Consider the following 25,316-nt stretch of genomic DNA (forward strand, 5'->3'; position numbering starts at 1 on the left):
CCTTTTCTGGTATTTCCCATTATTCTTTATTCAACATTCTTCATTCCTCATTAAACAATGATGCCAATTATCTGATTCTACAGTTTTGTTTTGAATACATATCATGATTATAATGTGCGTCATGTAATCTTCCGTTGGTGGTTTAGGCATGAAGGAGTCTGATGATGAGGAAGAAGAAGAAGAGAATAACACATCACCTGTGAAGAGACCATCCAATATGGCCAGTGGAAAAGTGCCACTGGTAAGCAAATATTTTAAATATCCTTGACTTTAAATAATTTCTGGAAGACTCATGAGATCCATGTCACAGTTATAGCTACTTGGCAGAGGCAGCCAGATGTGATTTAAAATGTACTTGTACACTGCTAGTCAAATATACATACTTCAGTTCAATTTTGTTCATAGCAATTTCATGGGCTGCAAATAATTGTGACACATGTGGTGGTGTCAGTAATTATGTAGCTGACTGCAGAAATAAAGAGTGTGCAATTTTATGATTCAAGCACACTAGGACAACAAGAATGATTGATTAAAAAAATAAAAAATGTTAACACATATGATTAAGTACTGTCCTGAGATTAAGGATTCAGTATATTGATTCTGTTTCATGCTGGTTACTTTTATCTCGTTTTGCAGAAGAAGCTCAAAATGGATTCGGATGATGATGATGATGATGAAGATGATGAAGATGAAGATGATGATAGTGAAGACGAAGAGGATGATGATAGCGATGAGTGAGAAATTGTTCTTTAATGGATTGAGTTGTGTATTTAAGATTTTACATATTGAATAAACAGAAGAGACAGAGTTCTATAGCCATTTTAATGCTTTACAAAGTTGTATGTTTTGTGAGTATATACAGTTAGGCCTTTTAGCTGTAATTTGAGGGTATTTACATCCAAATCGTGTGAACGGTGTAGGAATTATAGCACTTTTATTTGGTTATATTATATTATTTTTAGTAATTTTTTAAGGGGGCAAAAGTAAATGGACAATTGGCTACTTGGCTGTTCGTTGGCCAGGTGTGTGTTATTCCCTCATTATTTCACTTACAAATGAAAAGATGGAATCTGTTGATGTTAACTCTCAATATGAAGTCCAAAGAGCTGTCACTGCCAGTGAAGCAAGCCATCATTAAGTTGAAATAACAACACAAACCCATCAGAGAGATAGCAAAAACATTAGGTATGGCCAAATCGACTATTTGGTACATTTTTAAAGAGAAAGAATGCACTGGTGAGCTCAGGAACACCAAAAGGCTCACAGAACTATGGAAAACAACTGTGAGAGACTGATTAATTTCCCTGGTGAAGAAAACCCCCTTTACAAAGTTTGCCTGATCAAGAACAACCTTTAGGAGGTAGGCATAGCTGTGTCAAAGTCAACAATCTAGAGAGGACTTCACCAGAGTAAATACGGAGTGTTTACCACAGGATATAAACCATTGGTGAACCTTGAAACCGGTAAGACAAAGATTAGAATTTGCCAAAAATGTCTATTAAAAAAAAAAAAGCCTATACAGTTTTGGAACAACAAAAGCATACATGTATGGGCATGTATGGCTGTCAGTGGAACTGGTTCCCTTCTATTTATTGATGATGTGACTGCTGACAAAGCAACAGGATAAATTCTGAAATGCTTAGAGCTATAATATCTGCTCAAATTCAGCCAAATGCTTCAAATTCATTGGAAACCATTTCACGGTATATAGGGACAATGACCCGAGGAATACGACAAAAGCAACCCAAGAATTTTTGTTAAGGCAAAGAAGTGGAATGTTCTGCAATGGCCAAGTCAGTCACCTGACTTGAATCCAATTGAGTATGCATTTGACTTGCTGAAGGCTAAACGGAATGAAAAACACCCCAATAACCAGCAGGAACTGAAGACAGCTGGAGTAATGGCCTGACAATCATCACCAGGGAGGAAACTCAGTGTCTGGTGACACCTACATGATTAAAAAAAAAGTGAAAAAAGTGCTTTAATTCTTACACCGTTCACCTGCAGCTGAAAGCATGCATTTTGACCTCTTATCAGTCCGTACAGGATTTCGCGGAGTTTGTTTGTGATAGTTGCGGCCAAAATCTCTTGATTTTGCTGCGGCTTTTTTTTAAATTTGTGATGCAATTTGCGGAGATTTATTGTGGGGTTTTTTTTGCGGAAAACTACTCGAACTGGCGAAATTGCAATTGCATTAAATTATTTTACACGGCCTTTCACAGTGTGTTTGCTGGTAAATGGGACCTTTTATCTGTACTCATGTTCGACACACGTGAATCAAGGGGGGCTTGACTGAATGCGCATAGTGATGACATCAGTTGAGGCGTCTTGGCCCAAATCTGCAGAAAATATGCAGTAATTTTGAAAAATTGCAAGCCCCCTGAATATTGTGGAGTTTGCAAATAATATTCGTTAATTTCTGCAATCGCAAAATCCTAGAGGGACTGCCTTATTATGTATGTAACTTCAACCCTAGTATACTGTGGTAGACAGCTACAGTAGATGGTTAATAATAACTTTGTGAATGCCCAAATATTTATGGACCTTTCTGTATGTCTATATAAAGATATCTACTAAATTGCATAAATATTTGCAAATTGAAATTGTAACTGCTTGTATATTTCAGACATGATGAAGATGAAAAGCCAGTTGTACCAAGCCCCATCAAACCCTCGTTGAAAGTAAGTCTTTTAAAGCAATTGAATTTTAGTTACAGAAATTCAATGTAGATTTAGATCCAAGGGTGACAATAGACAGAAAAATACCTGAGACGTCGTGGGGAGGATACCTCGTGAGGAGCCAGACACCGACAGAAGCTATCTTCTTCTGGGTGACACTGAATAATGGGATTATATGTCCTTACTGTATAAAGTAGTCCTTGGATATGCACAGAACAGCACCGCTGTGGGTGATGGCATCAGCATCAAAGCATCCCAGTTTATCATGATTCTCTATGCCCATAGACCCACCAGACAGATTTAACAAAATAACTTTTTACATAAAAGCAAAGATATTTAAGTAATATACAGTCATGTGAAAATATAAGTACACCCCATGGAAATTGTTGCAAGTATTTGAAACATCTTTGAAACTTTGTGCCTGTTAATGAAGTTGATATACTTGAATAAAAATACTTGAAAATAAGCTTTTTCAATCATGTATTCAACAGAAATAATAAATGGGATATTCTTCTTTGGAAAAAGAAAGTACACCCTTGGCTTCAGAAGCTAGTATTGCCCCCTTTAAGCAGAAATAACTTCTTGCAGGCTTGCTGGAATTTCGGACCACTTGCAATATTCTATGCAATATTCTTTCAGCTGCAAGATGGTGGAGGGCTTCTTTAGAGCTGCAACAACAAATCAATAATCGATTCTAAAATCGTTGTCAACGAATCTCATTATCCATTACTTGGTCTGCATGCGGCACGTTTACTCATTACGTTACTTCTATTCCGAAAACACGCTTCGGAAAGTAAAAACTAAAGTTGTGTCCCAAATGACGCACTATACACTATGCACTACGTACTCTACCATCTAGTGCAGTGTTTCAGCAGACCCCTAGTGGTCAGTGGTGTAATTGTAGGGGGTCCATAGGAAAGTTTTAAAAATGTTTAAATAATATTATATGTATTTTTTTGTTAAATGTATCAAAATATATTAAAATTAGATATTTTAAAATTAATCAATTTGGTTATTCGCGTGCATTCACAAATATCACGTTAGCTGAGCTGACGATTGTTCATTGATGTATTTATTTTAAATTTATTTACAAATAAAATGATAATTTGGAAAAACCTATGAGTGGTAGACAAGTTCAAGTGTCACATTGATGGATAAAATAACCAACAGATAATTCAGGGAGTCAAATTGTCACACCAACAATAAAATGTAATTGAACCTGGTATTTGTACCAGTGGTATTTGAACCAATCCCTGGGGAATGACAGGTTCTACCAAGCAACCAGGGAGTGCTACGATTGTATAATTCAGTGCTTTTTCTGCATCCAAAAAAGTAATGCATAAATCCCCCCCTCACACTCCCCCTCTCTCTCTCTCTCTCTCTCTCTCTCTATATATATATATATATATATATATATATATATATATATATATATATATATATATATATATATATATATATAGTATCCATGTATTACTTTTTATAGATGCAAAAAAAAGCATGCAATTAAACTACAGTCCTAAATTAATAATATATATTCTGGTGTTTATCTGTGTGTATTGGGTTCTTTTCAGTCTTATATAATTGGACATACAGTTGTGTAAAGTTTTAGTTTTAAGTTTACATTTGTAACATTCAGTTTGTGGATTTTATTTTAAATAAATGAAAAAAAATGGTACTGAAAGTTCCCCTATCCCCTATAATTGTTAGTTGCAGCCCTAGTTTTCTTGCATGTACTGCCTGTTTCAAATTCCCTGACAACATTTCAATAGGATTCAAATCCAGGCTTTGACTAGGCCATATCATAACCCTCCATTTCTTCTTTTTCAGCCATTTCTTGGTGGATTTGCTAGTGTGCGTAGGATCGTTAACCTGTTAAAAAGTCAACTTTCAGTACACCTTCAACTTTCGGACAGATGGCCTCACATTATCTTCTATCACTTTTTGATATGATGCAGAATTCATAGTTAAATCAATGAACACAAGCTGTCCAGTCCCTGAGGCAGTGAATCAACCCAAAACCTTAAAATTTCCAACACCATGCTTCACAGTTGAAGCCTGAAAAACAGTCTTTGGCCTGAGTTAAACATGTCTGTTGTTACTGTGGACACAACTCTATCTTTGATTCGTCTGTCCAGAGCACATTATTACAAAAGGCCTGGTCTTTGCCTACATGTTCATTGTCAAACTGTAATCTTGCTCTGATGTTCTTTTTAGACAGCAAAGGCTTTTTCCTTGCACGCCTCCCATGTAGGTCACATTTGTGTAATCTCTTTCTGACTGTAGAAGCATACACTTTGACACCAACAGCTGCGGGATTCACTAGCAGATCCTGTGATGACATTTTGGGCTTCTTGTTCCATCAGACTGTCTGCACTTGGGCTGTATTTGCTTGGATGGCCAGTCCTGGACAAATTGGCAGTCATTTGAAATCTGCACCATTTGTAGATTATTTTCCTTACAGTGGAATGATGTATTTCAAATAATTTGGAGATCTTTTTAAATCCCTTGCCAGACTCATAGGCATCCACAACTTTTTTTTTCTGAAAGCCTTACAGAACTATTTAGATCTTGGCATGATGACACCACACACCTCAATAGAAAAGGGAACATCAGACACTAGATATGAGAGGGGTATAAATAAAACAGGTTCCACGTGCACTCCCTGCACACCTCCAGGTTCTAATCACTGGCACTCAATCTTGAACACCTGATTCTAATTTTATGAATTTGAAGGTGTAATAAATGAAGGGGTATACTTACTTTTTCCATGTCACTGATCTGTTTTTTGTTAATTTAAATTGTGAAAATAACTACAAAATGTCAAATTTATGTGTCATTTGATGGTGTACCAACTTTATTAATAGGTACTGTTTCAAAGAGGATCAAAAGGGTAGGGGGTGTGGTTTCTTCCTTTAGTCTCCTCTTCAGAGGTGAAATGTGTCTGTTGTCTTCTGAATTCATTCTGTTGCTACCATCATGAGTTACATCATAAATAAAGATTAGAATTCCAGAAATAGCCATGCAAGCCCAAACCATGACACTACCTCCACCACTCTTGACCGATGAGCTCATATGTTTAGAATCATGAGCAGATCTTCTCTTTCTTCACATTTGGCCTTTCCTTTACTTTGATGGAGAATAATCTTTGTTCCAGAACTTTTTGTGGTTCATCTTTATATTACTTTGTGAATTCCAATCTGAGAACTGCACTTCCTATTCTTACTACTGACTAGTGGTTTGCATTTTGTGGTATGGAATCTATATTTCTGCTCTTGAAGTCTTCTTCAAACGTTGGATTCTGATACATTCACCCCTACCCTGTGGAGGTTGTTGGTGATGTCACTGACTGCTGTTTTTGGGTTTTCATCACAGTTCTCACAATGTTTCTGTGATCAATTGTTGTTGTTTTCCTTGGCTGGCCTGTTCTATGTGCAGTGGTTGATGGTACCAGTGGTATCTTTCTTTTTCAGGACTTTCCAAATTCTTTCTTTGGCTATGCCGAATGCATGTGCAATGGCTTTGATTGATTTTTCCTCTTTTATCAGCCTCAAAATGGCTTGCTTTTTTCCCCGTAGACAGTTCTCTGTTCTTCATGATGGTTTATCCTTTTTAACAACAAATGCAATCTTCACAGGAAAAACCAGGACTCGAACCAAGAGTAGACATTCAGAGCTATTATTTGTTTAAACAATGAATCAATAGGACATACCTGTGCAGCAAGAAACACCTATCAGTCACATGTTCCAATGTTTTTGCTTGGCTTCAAACAAAAGGTGCCATGTTCTAAGTTGTTTAACACATCTAAATGCAAATATCAAGAAATGAAAGCTGAAATTCTTATCTGTCATATCATAGTCATCTTTTGATCTCAAAGCCAAATGTCTTTAGTCTGTAACACCTCCAAAGAATTATCCTAGCTGTTCCAAGACTTTCAGAGGGGACTGTATCAGTGTCTATAGTTCTGTCATTGCAACAAAAAAAGTACTCTAAGTGTTAAGCGTGGCCAGCAGGTGCCAGTGTCTGCCTTAGATCAGCAGAGAAAGAGACAACCTCTGTGTCTGAAATTCCTGCTTCACTCATTTACAATTTACAGAGACACTGGACTGACAACATTTACTAGTGGGTTCGTCAGAAACATAATTGTCACCTGCCATTATTACATCAACAGTTAGGGTGTTCCAAATTACGTAGCAAACTGAAACCATGAAAATATAGAAATGCTAAGTGATGTCCCATAATAAATGGGAAATGGGTTTTTTTTTGTTGTTGTAGTTTTTTAATGTATTTATTTATTTCATTTATTTATTTATTTTTACAATATTTTATATATATATATATATATATATATATATATAAGAATTGGCTGCCTTGGGATTCATCCTGACAAGTGAATTTTGAGGTAAAATAAGTTGCTATGCATTGAGATTGTGGTATTTGTTGCATCAGTTGCACTTTGCAATTTGTAGCACTAACCTGGGAATATACTTTGTCCGCTGAACATTTGGACAATGCTACAAAATGGCTATACCCAAAAGAGTGCACATTAAGGTAAATGGGGAACGAATTCACACACAGCAAATTATTCCTTTCTACCATTTTAAAACATGCATGTAACAAACTCATCCTTCATGTTCCTTTGAGACACAACATTTTATCATATTATGTCACACATTGCAATTTCTTGTATATTAAACAAGAAATAAAAAAAAATTAAATTAGTCCAAGTCAAGCTTGCAACCTTTTGGACAGTCATCAGAGGCATGTGTTTAGTAGTGATGAACAGTTTTGATCGAGCCCCTGGACCCATCTGTTTTTTGAGCTGTAAGCATGCTGTTTGGAGCATAACAACTGGAGTCCTCTGTAATCTGGCTAAGTGCCTACTGGTCAGCCAGACACACGCAGCAGGTATTTGCACTAAATACTGTAAGAGGCCAAGTCACCCAGCATGGCATGACATTACTCAACACCCTTTTTTTCTTTCCGATCTCTCATTTCTTGCTCTTTCCATCCCCTCTTCCGTCTTGTCACTAAGTTAAGTCTTTCCTTCAGCACCTGGCTTTTGTGTTTGGCATGTCTGGAAGTGGGTTTGTACGGTGTGTGTGTGTGTGTGTGTGTGTGCGCATGCGTATGTGCCTGCGTGTGCGTGCGTGCGTGTGTGTGTACATGTGTGTGCCTTGTATGTGTGAATTAGCATGTGTTTGGGAGGCGTGATGTATGAGCGAGAAAATGGGGTAAAGGAGATATATGTTCAGTAATGTCTGAGAAAAAGTTTTTGTGTGTGTGTGAGGAGATCAAAGACTTAGAGTGCATACCTGCTTTGTGAGTGCTGATTCCTTCCCGGGGGGGGGGGGTTTGTAGGGTTGACAGCTGAACACTGCTTTCACACACTCATTTAACTCTACGTCTTTCTCCCATTTCTTGCTGCCCTCTCATTCCTTTATCCCTCTCCCTCTCTCTCTGTCTGTCTCATCTTTGGTCTAACTCGAGCTCTCATTTCTGGCTTTTTCGTGCATGTTCACTTGCCTTTCTCTGATAGCCCCTCAACTCCTGACATGTAACCTCACCTTTCTCTTTCTCTTTTTCTCTCCGTCTTTGTGTTTGCATCTTTCTCCCCCTCTCCCACCGTAAAGTTGAGGAGTGACAGTGTGGTGTAAGCCCTCCAGGCCATTTCTCGACAGGCAACACACTTCACAAATTGCAGAGCACTTTTATCACTCCTTACTGACAACTTCCCCGAAAAAAGATCATAAAAGAGTATTCAATTACACAGATAAAGAATGAGTCAATCAGAACCTCAGGAACCTCAGGGTCTTTGTCACAATGCACTGTTTGACATTATAGACAGCTAGGCTGACACTTGGAGGGATTCTTTGTTTCTGACACATGTTCTTTTGTTTAAGCCCAGGATAGAAGGATTTTGATGTGCTGTCTTTCTGCCTAGGCCCCAGAGAAAAAGAAGAGTGCAGACAAACAGAACGGCTCACCAGGAAAAAAAGATGACAAACCAGGGAAGCCTCAGAGCCAGGTAGGTTTCCCATAATATGTTAACTAAGGTTTTACTTCTTTAGTTTACTTTTAATGTTGGATCAGGTGTACATTTAAGTGATGTTTAATGCTTCCAACTATTGGAATGAATTTTCCAAATTGAACATCTTTGCATTCAAACCTTAGCCAATGTATCTTGTCTAGGTGATATATATTAAATTTTTAAATGTGTGTGTTTCTTTTGCTAGAAAATAGCTTTAAAGGCTACAGTCACACAGTCTGAAAAGGAAAGATGAAACCTTGCTCTTTGTTGAGACAAGCCAAGATTTCATCAATTTAAACTAGAAAAAGTTGCACCCCAAATGTCTGTCAGGAATTAGTCTAATAAAGATAAAGAGCTCAAACCTATCGTCTTTAACATATTATTGTACAACAGAATTCAGACTTTTAACAAACATTAGAGCAGAGACAATTGCAAACATGAAACTGATTCCTCCGGGACACTGTGGTCCCACATCCACTGAGCTGTTATTGTTATTATTCTCTTTATGATATCAGGCTTAAAATACCTTAGCTTGTGTTTAATAATCCATGTCAAAAATGGTCTTAGCATTAAGACACAAGGGCCAGAGGTACATGAGCCCACAATGTGTCAGAAAAGCAGCCCAATAGACAAGCAGTATTAAAACATGTCCGTGTACCAAAGTTCTAAAATGATTGTTTCAGTGCACATTGTGTCATAAATAAAGCATATTCATGAGAATAAATGGGCAAAAAACAAGTCTCAACGTCAGTTTAATAGTAGTCCTAGTCTGCAGGAAACGTGCACCTGGTAACATTCTAAGCAACATGCAAGGCTCTAATTCATGCCTGGTTTTGAGAAGCAGACAATATTGTGTGTAAAACTGGCCACCACTAATTGCTCTAAGTTTAGTACATCAAATGGAATATGCAATCAGCTGGACTTCACATTTCTTCATTTTTTTTGCACTGACTTTCACCTTTTTGTGCAATCTCCCTTCAGATGCATATGTATGAGGGAGAGCCAGCCTTGTAATGCACACTTGAATGCAGCCTGGTTGTGCTTGAAAATGGGCACAAACAGCTTAGTACATCAGACTCAAAGAATGTTTTCTCAGTGCTTGTTAAAGGATTGGCCCTATCCCCTCCCAGGCAGACATCACCAGGAGGTAATTTTGTACCGATGGTTAAAAACAGCCTTTAAGCATATTTTACCATGGACACAAGCATTCACACTTGTAATTAAAGTCCCGCTACGCAGTATGCAACATAAATCCCATATATCCCATAAGGATTTGGTGGAATTCTCCTTTCACACTCTTGCTTGTTTTTTTTTTACTACTTGTCAGTATTTCAGAGTATGCTGGTAATTTACTCTGAAATGACTGCATCCAATAACTGCTACTTGTTTGACAAATTATGTATATATATATATATATATATATTGCAAACGTTTACATAAAATATACAGTAAAGAGCAGTAAGCAGTAGTAAATGAAACAAAGTCAATATTTGGTGTGACAAAAAATAAAAATAACAGTGTCTGGAACAATTAGTGCAGTTTTATATGGAAATGAGCTGTAAGTTTTATTGAGCATATTGCAGAATCAGCCACAGTTCTTCTGGAGACTTTTACTGTTGCACCTGCTTCTTTTTTTTGCAGCAAAACCCAGCAGCCTTCATAGTGCTTTTTGTCTGAAAAGTGGTCTCTTATATAATATGCCGCTTTCTTTAATGACAGGCATTTTTCTGCAACATTTGATTTTGTGCTACAAAACTAATGTTTGGGAATCTACAATGCTTTTGTACATGTGTGTGTGTGTGTGTGTGTATGTGTATATATATATATATATATATATATATATATATATATATATATATATATATATAATATAATATAATATAATATAATATAATATAATATAATATATATATATTATACTCTCACTATGATAATGTATTGGCTTCTGTTCACTCATGAACTCTCCTGATAATTTTCTGGGAATTGTGTTAGCTAGTCTTCCTGGGATTTCAACTCTCAGGTCATGCTCATATTTAACCATTTCCCAATTCCAGTCCACTCATGAAAGGTGCGCCATAAGTTGGATGTGAAAAAAAGGTTACACAGAACCACACAGGCCTAATAATAATACTAAGAAGAAGTAAAATAATAATAATAATAATAAGTATTTTCTTTGGAATAAGTGCAGTTTTCTCATTTGCTGGTTTCATTGATGATTACTAATAGCAAATATTATCACATTGTGAACTTGACTGTGGCCTGATGTGTGCAGCCTATAAAAGGCCCCCACCAGGTCATTATAGTCAACTTGAGTGAGCCAAATAATGTTGCCTCTTCTCCACTCATAAAACCATGGTTACATATGAAACCTGCCATTCTACATAATTTATTTAGACGCCATATATTTGTTGTCATCTGTGGTTTTGATGAAGTGAGATTCAGTCTGTAAAATGTGCCACAAGTAACACTGATAACTCTTCACAAATTTCCACAAGAAACAGTCCTCTTAATGGTGTCTAGGAGATAGCTATAACACACATCAAAGGGCATTCAATGGTCACTTCTTGATCTGCTTTCAATTATGCTTGTGCCATCACTTCCTTTACCCAATGGGCTAACCTGTCTTTAGACAGTGGAATCCCTTTATGGTGCACCCCAAAGCACACAAACAGTTGGTCAGTGACTTGCCAGCTGGTAGTCACTACCCCATAGCGCTGGGCAGCCCTCACCAGACACAGGGCCAGATAGATTACTAGATTTATTGCTATACTGCTCGGTTTGCCCACAGCATGATTTTTGAACTCTGGTCCCCAACACAGACACCGTTGACTTTTGCAGTATGACTGCTGTCAACATCCCTGCCAGATGTAGAAAGTCTATATTTTGGTGGTGTATGGCATACCTTTATGATTTTGACAGCTCTATGTACATGCCTATGAAGTGCACAGTCTACGCATGTGTCAGATGGCTCTTCTTGAAATTGATGTTCAATCCTAGAGCTTTAGCTTAGGAGCTCTGTCTGGTTTGTAACTGGCTGTTAGCAATGTCCACACAACAGCCAGCTGTCCATATAGGAAAGTATGCATAGACCTCAATGTTGCAGGGACTCAAGGGCAGCACTCACATTTTGTGAACACACTGGATGTTAAAGCTAGCCCAGAAGGAGGGAACCTGATCTGATATGTCATGTTTATGTGGAAATGGAGGAATTGTCTGTGCTCCACAGCGATTGGAAAGTGGAAACATGCATCCTTCAGGTCTATAGTTACAAACCAACCATGTTTGTTTACCACCCACTGTTGCGGTCTTTGAAATCCAACTCTGTGGGAATAATGTACTGCTGTAGACGAGTGCCTAAGGGCAGTCTGTTGCATCATGTGTTTTGCTCTTGTCTCAGACAGGAGGAGGCAATCATTTAATGCTTCCTAGGCCTGTGCGCCAAAGACCTGTCCAGATACCAAAGGCAGCTGTCACAATGTGTTTTTACCAGGCTCTGACAATGGCAATTGTGCCAGTCGAACTTGTCTCCTCATCTGTGTTAACTCTGCCAATGATTTGCCACACCCTGTTGCCATGACTCCAATAGCTTGAAGGGCTGCCTATATGATGTCTCTGCCCATTGATGAATGTATTTCCTAGTAGCAAGTGTGGCACTATATTGATGATACTGCTTACATACTTCTGTGTATCATATGCGTTCTCATGTTGGCTCTACAGTTCTTCTGTTTTTGTGTATGTCATACTAATTTGTTTCAGAAATTAAAAACGGTAAACATAAAATCTAGTTTTTTTTAATGATAATGTTATTTATTGAAACAGAAACGTTATCCAATACCAACTGGGCCTGTGTGAAAAATGTATTTTCCCCCATAGTTACTAATTCCCCAAATCTATGAAACTGCATTCATAATGGGGTTCAGTTGGATTAGACCAGTGCTTCTCAAACAGGGGGGCGCAGAGAGATCGGAAGGGGGGTGCAATTTTTTTTTTTTTTTTTTTTTTTTTTTTTAGAATTCACAGACAGGGCATCATTTGGGTCCTCGGTGTATTTTATTGCTTTTCAAATAGGATGTGCATAAATTGAAAAACTCGGCGTTTTCTCTCCCTCTGTATTTTCTTTTTGCTGGGGAGAGGCGGAGCTTAGCCTACCTTTTATCTAGCTGTAAGTGCACAAAAAAAGCGCCTAGCATCTTTTTGGACAAACCTTTGCGACTTTCCAAATGTCAGCAGTACTGTACTGCAAGTGCGAGGTCTTGCTTTCCCTCTGCACTCGCACCTCTCTCTGCGTCTGCTCTGTTCAGTGAGTGTCTGAGAGCCGGAGATTTAACAATGTCATGGATAACGAGACGCGCCCTTCGTCCCAATTTGCATCATTCATATGTGAATGTTTTTAGACTGCAAGATGAATATAATGCAACATGTTTTACATGTAAAATAGTACACATTATTACAGCCTAGTTCTCTTGTTCAGAGTAGTTATAGTGTTCATAAACATTTTCGATCATTCATGTTCCATACCTGTCCGTTATATAGTTTTATAAAAGTCATAAAAGTTATTTTAAAAAATCACAAGTTATGAAAAGTAATTCAAAAAGTACAAAAGCAAACATGCCACATGATAGGGAAGGTTTGGGGGGCTTTAGTTGCAAAAGGTTGAGAACCTCTGGATTAGACACAACCAGGCCTGATTACTGCAAACCCTGTTCAATCAAATCAACTCTTAAATAGAACTTTTTCAACAGCATGAATTTGGTTAAAAGGCCACACACTATGCCAAAGTTGAAATAAATTCTAGAAATGATGAGGAACAAGGTGATTGAAATACATCAGTTTAGGAAGGGTTACAAAGCTATTTCAAAGACTCCAAAGAACCACAGTGAAAGCCATTATCTACAAATGGAAAAACTCAGCACAGTAATGAACCTTCCCAGAAATGGCAGACCTTCGAATATTCTTCCAAGAGCACAGCAACTACTCATCCAGCAAGTCATAAAAGAGTCAAGGACAACATCGAAGGACTACAGGCCTCTCTTGCACCAATAATGGTCACTGTTCATGACTCCACTATCAGAAAGTCACTGGGCAAAAATGGCATCCATGGAAGTGTGGTGAGGTGAAAACCACTGCTAACCCAGAAGAACATTAAAGTTTGTCTGAATTTTGCCAAAACACACCTTGATGATCCTCAAACCTTTTGGGAGAATGTTCTGTGGATTGATGAGTCAAAATTGAAACTGTTTTGAAGACAGGTGTCCCATTACATCTGGTGTAAACCAAACACCGAATTCCACAAAAAGAACATGATGCCTACGGTCAAGCATGGTGGTGTGGGGATGCTTTGCTGCTTCAGGGCCTGGACAACTAAGAATAATTGAGAGAAACATTAATTCTGCTCTCTAACAGAAAATCCTAAAGGATAATGTCCGGTCTTCCGTTCATAAGTTGAAACTCAAGCACAACTGGATTATGCAGCAAGACAGTGATCCAAAGCATAGGAGTTAGTCCACCTCTAAATGGCTCAAACAAAGCAAAATTAAAGTTTTGGAGTGGCCTAGTCAAAGTCCTGACTTGAACCAATTGAGATGCTGTGTCAGGACGTTAAATCGGGCAGTTCATGCTTGAAAACCCTCCAGTGTGGCTGTACTAAAGCAGTTCTCTAAAGAAGAGTCGGCCAAAATTCCACCACAGCGCTGCAAAAGACTGATCTCCAGTTATTGGAAGTGTTTGGTTGCAGTTATTGCTGCTAAAGGTGGCACAAACCGATTTCCAGTTTAAGGGGGAAAATAGTTTGTCACATAGGTGATGTTGGATAACATTTTTTGGCTTTAATAAAATAAATAAATAAAAACTGTGTTGTGTGTTTACTCAGGTAGCCTTTGATTTATGTTGTAATTCTTTTGAAGATCTAAAACTATTTAGTATGAGCTGTACACAAAACAGTACTTTTTGCAATACTTTTTCCCAGCACTTTTTATCCAGGCTGTACAAACTGGCTCTCGATTGGAAGCTTTGTGACATAGGTCCCAAACAATGTGGGTGTTGAACAACAACATTGTCCAACTCTATTGGGGCATGGCCGAACAAACAACTTGCCATTTTCCCCCAAAATAAACAAAAGGTTGAGTTGGTAGGGACCTTTCATAGGTTGCACACTTTAGGAAATGGTCATGATATGATGACTTTGCTATTAGTACACAGCAAGGAAATAAGCAAATGGGGAAAACTCCAGTAGTTCCTATGGAAGGCAGCTTCCAGCTGGTGGTTAGGGATGAAAAAACGTAGAATATTTTCCTTTACAGATCTTATACTTTTGTCTAATACTTTTGGTACCAAATCTAGTCCATAATTGTAAATGTGTTGTTAAGAGCTATATATCTATGCTCCAAAAACATCTGATCTAAAAGGTCATTTGTGGTTTATTCTTGGGGGGGAAAACTAGTCTGAAAACCTCAAAGCTCTGGCAGAATAGTTTACCCTCTGGATCTAAAATGAATTTACCAGACTTCATCCTGATCCCCAGAAACCCACTCTTCCCAATACACAGTTGCATGTGTGGACAAACATTATGTTTGATGTTATGTTCCATAGAATGGATTTTACTGCTTGTTTTAATCAGACATACAGAGATGGATGGTGTAAGTGACTCTCTATCACATCCATATTAGACTTTCTGGATAATGAAGAACAGACTCGGTTCTAGAGATTGTCCGCACACACACACACGCACACACACACACACGCACACACATAAGCAGAACACATGTGTACCTATTTGTGTACCTCTTTGTGGGAACTACTAACTATGGAAAGATTCATAGATGTCTGTTAAAATGTTAATGTTAATTAACTGAAACCAGTGAACTGAAATATGCACTTAATGTCATTACTTATTGAAATTAAGGCGGAGTGACAAAAATTGACCATACATTCTACATATAGATAAGCATTTTTAACTTGTGGAAAGCAGCCCCTCAGGTCAGGCTCGACCTCGGTGTCATTTGAAACATGTTTAACACTGTCTGTATATAGCTGCGTACACACGCACATACCTACACAGACACCATACATCCACACCAATTAGTTTCCCCCCTCTTAACTAACCTGGTTTCTTGTTACTCCCGGTAGCCCTTCACTTGACCTAACAATAAAAAGGGCAAGTTAGTGCCTTATTTTCTTTAGAAAAACTTGTTGTGAGGAGTGCTAATACCCTGGTACAGCCTGGAGCATTGTGTGTGTGTGTGTGTGTGTGCGTGCACCTGCTTATATATGCATCTTCAGATAACTATAAGTAATTCTGTATGTTTTTAAGATGATTGTAAAATACTGCCAGGATTAGACACTTCATCCATCTCTGAAACACACACACACACACACACGCAGACACAGTGATTTCCGATGGGCCACTCCTCTGCCATTAGTCCTCATTAGAGTTTGGTGTTTGATGTTTCAGCAGGCCCTGAGGACAGCGGAAACCCAGTACTCTGTGATTATAATGCATCAGACAGCCTTTTTTCTTAACACTCAACACCCTCTGCTGTATGACCATTGAGTTGGATTACTGTTCAGACCACTGCGGGAAAGTTAGACGAGATTTCAAAAATGAGATAGAATGAACTAGTCTCACTAGTTTGGACATGTACAGCAGTGATGCACTTTGAAAGATCCAAAGCAGGTTGTTTAGGGTACAGGGTCTTTTTCTCTATGGGATGTCTCTAAGCTGACGTTGGTGACTGTGTTCTCTTGTGAGAGGGTTGATGAGGAACAGATGACGAATGACGTCGCTGTTTCTGGACAGGTGGGAGACTCATAAAATGCTTATCAACGGCTGGAGTAAAACCGCTGTCTGGTGATTACAATACTCTTCAGGATAACAGAGATCTAATACACACGTCACGCCTATTTTTAATATGACAGCATAAGAAACCTAATAACAGTCTTCACTAAAACATTCTTAGTTTTAATGAACCCTGGTTAGTTAACCCCAAGCTAGTTTTAAAGACACATTCTTTCAGCCATCATAGATTAGATATTAACACATCTTTAATCTTCCAAGGCTAAACCAGTTTCCTTGATTAGCACATAACCATAAAATAAGATATAGAATCAAGACAGATTTATCTACTGTAAGCTGGTCAAGTTGACCATTGAGTCATTTTTTTTGTGTCTGGGCAAGCGACTTTCAGAAGTCACTTCACAGCTACTAATATGGCAATAAAAACTTCATTCATTCGTGTATTTAAAAACATGCCAAAAATCTTTGGCTGGGTTTATTTAGGTGCCCTGCAGTTTGGCATTACTATATAAATAAACTGGTCACTGCACTTTAACCCTACATCTTTCACAGGCACAGTACCATAAATCAGGTCCATGATGATAGTAATGATTCCCATCAGAGTTCCCAATTCCTGGCTAGAAACAAGTTACATAGTTTTGCTCCCAATTACAACTTCCAAAAACCTACATGAATTGGCACTCGGCGGCGTCAAAGAGGACATACTGATGTGCCTTGGCTGTGTATATGTGTGCAGGATGGACGATTACATCAAATGCTGGCGTGCTAGTGATTAAGTGTTGTCCCCTGGCATCTGTAATCAGCGTCTGGCGCAAATTAAAAAGCTGGCTGCACTCTCTGCCTATCAGCTGTCTCTGCTCCACAGCTGTCCTCTCCCAAGCATAAAAAACAAAACACCCAGCTTTCTAATGACTGCACCACACCAGGCCTCCATGGCCCATAGCCAGCAATGTAAGAGCATGTGTGTGTGAGTGCATGGGCATTTGTCCTTTAATTTGATACCTTTTGATCTCTGACATTCTTTAAAGAGGGAAGAAAGGATTTTTTTTTTTTGAGGTTGTGGTCAACATTGTAGTTTAGTCAAGAATTAAGATAAGATATAAAGACTTTTATAATTAACTTTCATGCTTTTTCTCTTTCAATTCCCTGATCTTTCAGTTTTAAAAACATGACTCCGTCCATCAGTGAAACCCTGCAATCAGAGTGGATTCCAGGCTATGCAGCATGTATAGACAGGCCATTACTTGTGTAATACACAACGGTTGTGAATGTGCCATCCTTTACTATGGGTAGACTTTGTCACCTTGTGTAAAAAAAAAAACCAAAAAAAAACCAGTTGAATTAAAAAATGAGTGGGTTTTTGTACCGATTAGCTACAAATAGGACCACAGTGACTATAAGAGAATATTGACATGCACTAGCATTCAGAAGTTTGGAATCTGAACATTTATTATTTTTCTCAGTGTTACTCAATCTTTTTGTTGCTGATGTATACGTGTAATTATTCTAAAAATATGTAATTGCTCTTGTATGAAGTTAGAACTAATTCCTATTATAATAACTTTGATTTTAAACATTTGTCAGAAATGGAAAATAACTAAATAAATAGAAAATGTGATTAAAATTAAATGCAGCACTGCAACTGATTCCATGACAGAGAAAGCTGTATAGCATCAGGTATGATTTAATGTTACAGTGTTGTAATAAAATGAATGCACACAATACCTCATATTTAAATGATCAGATAATTCACATGGATACTTTGTGGAGTGACTATACATTAATAATTGCAGTATATTTATTTATATCAGTTAATAACTTGTTTAGTAGAAGTTCATTCAATATTCACTACTGGTGATCTCTATTTCTCTCTCATGTTTCTGTGATTGTGTGATCATGTGACCTCTTTCACACTCTCGGGCATTGGGAAACAAGGATCCCGACACTGAAAAACAACTCCTTTATGTCTTCTCTTGGCATGGAGTCCCTACTCTCTTTGCTGCTGAGCAGTTTGGGCTTGTTCTCTCCTGCTTGGAAGCAATAAAAGGATAATTTGTACCCCGCCATATTTGTCAGAAGGTGTCATTAGTAGAGAATTCTGTGTCCTTTTTCACTTTAATCCAACTGCAGTACTCTTGCTTAGGTTGACTATTAGTTAATAGAACTAAATAGAGCCTGGTGCTGTTAGGCTTAGATTGATTTCAGTGACTGATTCCTGGCAACAACACAATGGCAGTCCTTGCCATTGGGGTTTTCTCAACATAAATCAGGAATCAGGTTGTTGAGAATAGGACTGATGATAGATCAGCAGAATTTTGGCATTTTTCCTTTGCCAAGATTTCAATCACTTATCAAAATGCACTTTATAATCTGTAAAAAACACTGAGCTGCTGAAATAACATTGAAAGTTAAACTTGGAGATAATGCAGTTTTAACCAGTGAATTGTTTCGTACTTAAATTAAAAACCTTTTTTCTGTATGTGCTCATGTGACCCAACCAACAGAACATTACACATCTACGCTAACCATCCACTTTAGTAGGAACACTTGTACACCTGCTCATTTATACAGTTATCTAATTACTCAATCATATGGCAGCAGCACAATGTGTGAGCTGTTACGTTAACCGTTGCATGGTTGTTGGTGCCAGACAGGCTGGTTTGAGTATTTCAGAAACTACCGATCTCCTGGGATTTTCACAAACAACGGTCTCAAGAGTTTACACAGAATGGTGTGAAAAGCCAAAAAAGCAATGAACAAAATAAAACATGATTGAATGATTATGAATGTGCAGAGGTACAGGTGTTCCAGTTAACATGGATGGTGACAGTATGTACACAGTATGATTGATTATACATGATGGAAGCAAACCTGCATACACATGAGAGCTGCACTCAGGACTTTCCTGAGAGCTGCAGACAGATTTAGCTGTTTGTTTATTCACAGGTTACAATAAAGGGGAAAGACAAGACTGGAGCAGGTCCTTCTGGGAAGACTCCCAGCAAGCTGAGCATAAGTGAGGTCAAGAACAGATTAGCAGCTGCTGCTAAAGAGGTAAGAAAATACACCCATTCATACACCACCTGTCTCACTACTGACTACATTAACCTGTAATTAAGACAAGTTGTCAGTTGCTTCCTCCCGAAACTGTTTATTTCCTCTGACTCTTTAATTATCCCTGAAGATGTTTTATTCAAAATGAATAAAACGTACTTGGGTACTTATTTTATTTATTTTTTTACTTTCCCTACAGTAGTCATTATAGCAAGATAAAAGTTTTAACAAGTTTTGCTTGTAATTTCTCATTTGTAAGTCACTTTGGATAAAAGCGTCTGCTAAATGAATAAATGTAATGTAAATGTAACTTTGTCAAAGTTTTGACTTGTATTTGACTTTACAGCTCTCAGTACAGTGTGTCCCTTATCTTTATCATACTGTCTTATCAAGATTAGAAAGATTAAAGCAAGATTAAAGTGTGACTTATTTGATGACGTTCCAGGGTGATTCAGTTATATAAGTTTTAAAATTACTACAAGGAGATGCAATTTGAGACTTCACAGGAGAAATGTTGACATGATTCTGACTCAATATAATATCACTGTGCATTGTATATGGTCACACATTCATAACTGAACTTTTACATGATGTCTATTAGCATCAGTGACAAAGAGATTCTCTGGATCTCAGTATATTCTCTTTTGGCAGGCATTGGGTTCTGATTTGAATTTACTGTAAATGATGTAGCTGCTAGGACTTAGCCAGTGTGATAGTCAGATGTTAATAATTCTTTTTATTATCCTGAGACTCAGTGACCATCTCTCTCGTCTTCATGGTTTTGAGATTGTCTCATCCTATCGGCCGACAGCCAAGTCAGTTCCTCAATCAGCCTATCAACAAGTGATCAGAGCTGACCTCCACACATAGACTTTTCACATAGAGATGGGCATTGGTGCCCCTGGCCAAATGAGCTCCAGAGAGGATTAGTGTGATTCTGATGATGATGGCTGCACATAGAGAGTCTTGTAATCATGATAATCATCCTCAGCATCACCTTGAACCTTTAGAGTCCAGCTGATTAGGTATTGAGTAATGACTATGAAGTATTGCACTGATTTTATCAACCAAATCTCTGCCACTATGAGCAAATTATTAGAAAATGTGCTTGCTTGTCTTTTAGCTGTTTTCTTTTTAGATGATCATAACAGTATTAAAGAATGAAGATGTTTGCTTCCAAATAGTCTGAATATAGCAGAATGGGTACATGTAGATATGGATACTTTTAAGTTGTTTACATAAACAGTCATGTAAACTGAATTATAACATAGATGCAGCAAAAGTATGAACTTCCAACACCCTGCTGTTGAGCCTATTCATCAATAGAATGATGATTTGGCCGGAATTCAGCACGATCTCCAAGCTCAGTGGAGGAGCAAGGTGCTGAAAATTACGCTATTTAAAAATGTTTTTCTCTGAACAGGGCAAGCCGTTTCCAAAAACAGACCAGAAATTTGAGAACTACGCCAAGCACACTTTCAAGATCTTGGATAAACAAGTAAGTATCACCATCCTTATGCCTCCTGGTTAGCCATTTAGCATTCACAAGCTAAATAAAGCTCAAGCCTCTTCTTTTTGACACTCATAGTTCCTTGTTGTCCTGTAGAGGTGTGTATTTAAGAACTAACCAAACTCACTCGAAAGACAACGTTCCTTCCACTTGAAAGATGAGTAGGCTCTCAAACCCACAAGTACAAGTGCATTAGCATCTTGACTTTTTACAGCATAGGGGCCACATGCTAAAGAGCTTCTGACACGGCCTGTTCCTCCCTCTGTTCGTTCTTCTCATTGTTTTGGTTCTCCAGAGCTGCTCGCTGCCTGTGGAGCAGCTGATGAAATATGCTTAAGACTGCACCTCTCACAGCACAGAGAGAAGGGAGCTGCCAAGACTGAAGTCTCTACTTATGATTTACTGGCCTCTCACTCTCTCTCTCTCTCTCTCTCTCTCTCTCTCCCCCCCCTGCGTTCTCTATAAAGTGTTTCTTGCGCTGTCTAATGCAGAAACTGGATAAAAGTATGCTCTTGGTACCAGGCAGTTCAGCAGATTCAAGGCCTCACCGACTTGCTTCTAGATTAGAGATAATCAGTGTTTGGACAGATTTTCCCACTTCAGGAAAAAAGACGGGCTTCTTAATGCAGATGACTGTATCAGTCTAGATAAACCACTGTATTAGATCATTACCAACTAGAACTATAGTAAACCCTTTGTTTTATTTCCAAAAAAAGATTGCTGGCTATAAGCTGGCTCTGATTTTACTGTAAATATAAATGCGTTTAGGTCAAATGAGTACATTCTCAGACCTATTGCAAAATCATGCTTGTATATGCATGCATACATCCTTGTATTAAACTGTGTATATATGCAGGAGATGGCATACTTGCGTGCATCTGTATTTGTGTGTATGCACATGTTCAAAGAAGGGGGCCCTTTGAGTCAGCTCCATTTATTTGTTGTGAGGACGCATTTTGGCCTTTGGGTAACAGAACACCCATTACTGCAGGGCCCTGCTTTTCAACCTTGGAGCAGAGCAGGTGTACTCTCTAATGTAGAGTGTGTGTGTGTGTGTGTGTGTGTGTGTGGAACCAGCTCTGGAAGTACTTTGGTCCAGGCAGCAGGCAGAGATATGAGACAGAAAGAGGCACTAGTCATACGTTCTGGTATGTCCAAGAACGTTCGTCCCGCCCCTCCTGTCTTTCAGTGCTCATTATTCTAATGTAACACTAATGTGGGTTTTTCAGACAAAACTGAGTCATGCTGCTCTAATTATTAAGTATCTTAATGAGTCCCCATATGAGAGGGACCCGTTTCCAGTTTCACTAACTTATCCTTTCTTTCTCTTTCTTCCCCCTCATCTGCCTCTGCCTGTTTTTCTCTGCCCCGCTCTCTCCCTTTTCTCTCCATTTCTTTCATTGCAGGTGATCAAAGACCTTTGGAACTTTGTACAAACACTGAAAAAGTAATGGCAGCTTTTGTGACTCGTCCCCCTTTTGCGTGCCCCCCCATGTACCAGAGGACTATCCAGTGATGGCCTTCAGCTGTGAATTCTGGCTTCTCCTACTCTCATGGAAACCGTCCATTTTCCTCTGTGTGTAATGAGACTTGCAAAATATAAAGACACTGAGTAGTTAAAGAGAGCTCATTACCTTGTGTTATTCTAAAGAAACCCACCAAAGTGTTGTGGATGTGTCGAACATAGGATTTCCATCAATGGTGGTAAATATTGTATGACAGCTATGAAGTAGCTAGGGTAATTTGTGTTGAAATACATCTGTGGGGTTAACTACAGTATAAACAACAATTTAAGAATTGGAAGAATATTTCTGAAGGAATCTCCTGGTGTATCCGAGCAGGTTAGCCTTTTGCTTCTCGGCAGCTTTTCTTGGAATAGTTTTAAAATGGCCGTCATTTGCTGTAAATAGTGCTATTCATTTTAATGTAAAAACATGGCAACTGAAATATAGCTGTAGATTGAGTCTGCTTCTGAGTATTCCGTCTGGCCCACAATGTTCCGTCTGACTGAGGATTCCATCTGGCTCACAGTAAGCCTTGTAGCTCCGAAGATCCCATTTGGCTGTGCTTCTATAGCTCTCTGTAAGGTGGAAATCTTGGTTAGCCAAGGTATCTTTGCCTAGGTACTGTAATCAGATAAAGTGATCTTTTAAGGGTTTCTAGCGATCTGTTGCCAGAATATGACAGCTAAGATATTCATTGGCTTAAATTGTGAAACGATTTCACAGAAGCATTCCAATTCATTTAGTGCTTTGAATTCCAGAGGTAATGCTAATGTGCATTATCTTTTCAGCATTTTTCTAGTATTTCATTTTATTAATGCACTCCTGAGTTTGTCTTTTGTTGTAATTCTACTGTAATATTTTAAATAGGATTACTTAATCCTTTACATCTTCTAATTGTATTTGCTTAATGTTGTAATTACTCACTGATGTTTCAAAGGGGATTTAACCCAGAATGTTTCAAATGTTTTAACAGTTAACATGGAGGGGAGCAAACATAATCTGATTTTTTACCTATGTGTAAAATACTTGAGGCCTCGAAGCATGGTATTTCGAATGCATTTGTGTAGTTGGTTTTAAGACTAACCTGACAAGGCCACATTTTTCTCACAGTTATGCATAAGCACAACGATTCCCTATAATGTTACAGCTTGAATCCAAGTTCCCATTGCCCAGTAAATTGGCACAATCTCTGGACTGTCCAAACAAATTACAGTGCTATAAAACCAGTCTCTCGAATCATCTAGTAGTCATTAGCCATTTTTTTCTATGTGAAATACATTATAGTAAAGAGTCTTTGAAAAAACTGCATTTTGCAGTTTGACTTATCCATGCTTTTTTTTTTTTTTTTTACTTACTTATTTCATCAGCATGAAAGGAATAAATAAACCTGCCCCAGACTGTGTCTCGTTGTCTTTGTTCTGCAGGCAGGTTTTATGGTAACTGCTGTTCACTTAGTTTGTCTGTGCTGGCACCTGACTTGTGCCACATGCATCTCACCCAACAGAAACCTTCTTTCATGGTGGTCATGATGGATCCAGATTGGGATGAAGATGGCTTCCTTAATGTGCTGAAACACCTTTTACACGTACTTGCCTAAACATACAATTCATTACTCAGATTAAGTTCTGAACAAGCTGTGCATGCTGTGCTATAAAACAGCTGGCCTGGGTTATGCTATAGTATATGTGGGTTTTATTGCATAATTTCTCATGTGGTTTTGCCTCCATAAGTGAAATGAGCTACATCATCATGTATTCACCACGTGGTGGCGATAATAGCTTGTGATGGTGGTGAGATATGATTTATGTCTACTAATATAGCTTAAGTATCAATATCCCATTACCTAGATAAACATTCTGCCTCTTTTTAATATTCCTAGTGGCCCATTACATTTGCATACATATTCCTGTATCTGTGTTCAACAAGTGAGCTCAGCTTGTGCATAGACATCCTTATAAAGCCACAAGGTATATGGAATTACCCCTTTTCCCTCTTGCACAGAGCACATATGCTGAGAAAACATCAAGGTTAATCATATCTGAGTCACCTGAAGTGCTGTATATTTGATCCACTGTCTGAGTTGTAAATGAAATTAGCAGCAGATATTGTAAATGCTAAAAAGTCAACGAGACAGGTTCACATTCAAAGACCTCATAAGATGCATATCTGAATGTTCCAGATCAGACATTAAGATGATGTGTCGATCACTGTTGGACCTCCATCAGTATTTTCATTGGTCTTAGAGAGGTGTGCTAAGAACGCTATGTCCCTGGGATCTAAACTTTCTCCCTGGTCAGGCTTGAAATAAGAACTGGGCTTGAAATGTTGAAATCCTGAGAAGCCTTTTCTGTGGTTTTCAACCTGTGTGCTGTCAATAAATGTTTTTTTTTTAACTGTTAAACACCTGCTAAAATGATGTTTTTATCTGAATTTGAAAAGCACATTGTAATTTTCCTTTATAATTATTTTTGTATAAATAGGTGCCTTTTTTTGTGTTAGAAAGATTTTTAAAAAGTAAGGGTTTTTTTTTCATCCCATCTATACCCTGATCAGACATAACATTAAAACCACCTGCCTAATATTGCGTACCACCAAAACAGCTCTGACCCACTGCGGCATGGACTCCACTAGACCTCTGAAGGTGTGCTGTGGTGTCTGGTGCCAAAATGTTAGCAGCAGATCCCTATTGGACTTATTTGTTCAGCATATCCCACAGATATTGGCTTGAGATCTTGAGAATTTATAG

The 25,316-nt window shown here is 38.2% G+C and overlaps 1 protein-coding gene across 2 annotated transcripts in view; it reads left to right on the plus strand.

Moving 5' to 3' along the window:
* The window catches only part of npm1b (nucleophosmin 1b), a 32,363-nt gene extending 7,375 nt beyond the window's left edge, over positions 1-24,988 (plus strand). Inside the window, exons 5-11 of one of the 2 annotated variants that reach the window (XM_053630626.1) lie at positions 138-241; positions 637-734; positions 2,627-2,681; positions 8,623-8,706; positions 19,448-19,555; positions 20,979-21,053; positions 22,472-24,988. In XM_053630626.1, coding sequence (XP_053486601.1) covers positions 138-241; positions 637-734; positions 2,627-2,681; positions 8,623-8,706; positions 19,448-19,555; positions 20,979-21,053; positions 22,472-22,516 — 569 coding nt within the window. In that variant the 3' untranslated portion in view covers positions 22,517-24,988. The remainder of the gene's footprint in view (positions 1-137; positions 242-636; positions 735-2,626; positions 2,682-8,622; positions 8,707-19,447; positions 19,556-20,978; positions 21,054-22,471) is intronic. The other variant, XM_053630627.1, reaches the window with a different exon arrangement.
* The last annotated feature ends 328 nt before the right edge of the window (positions 24,989-25,316 follow it).

Source organism: Ictalurus furcatus, chromosome 8 (genome assembly GCF_023375685.1).
Source record: "Ictalurus furcatus strain D&B chromosome 8, Billie_1.0, whole genome shotgun sequence".
NCBI classification, from domain to species: Eukaryota; Metazoa; Chordata; class Actinopteri; order Siluriformes; family Ictaluridae; genus Ictalurus; species Ictalurus furcatus.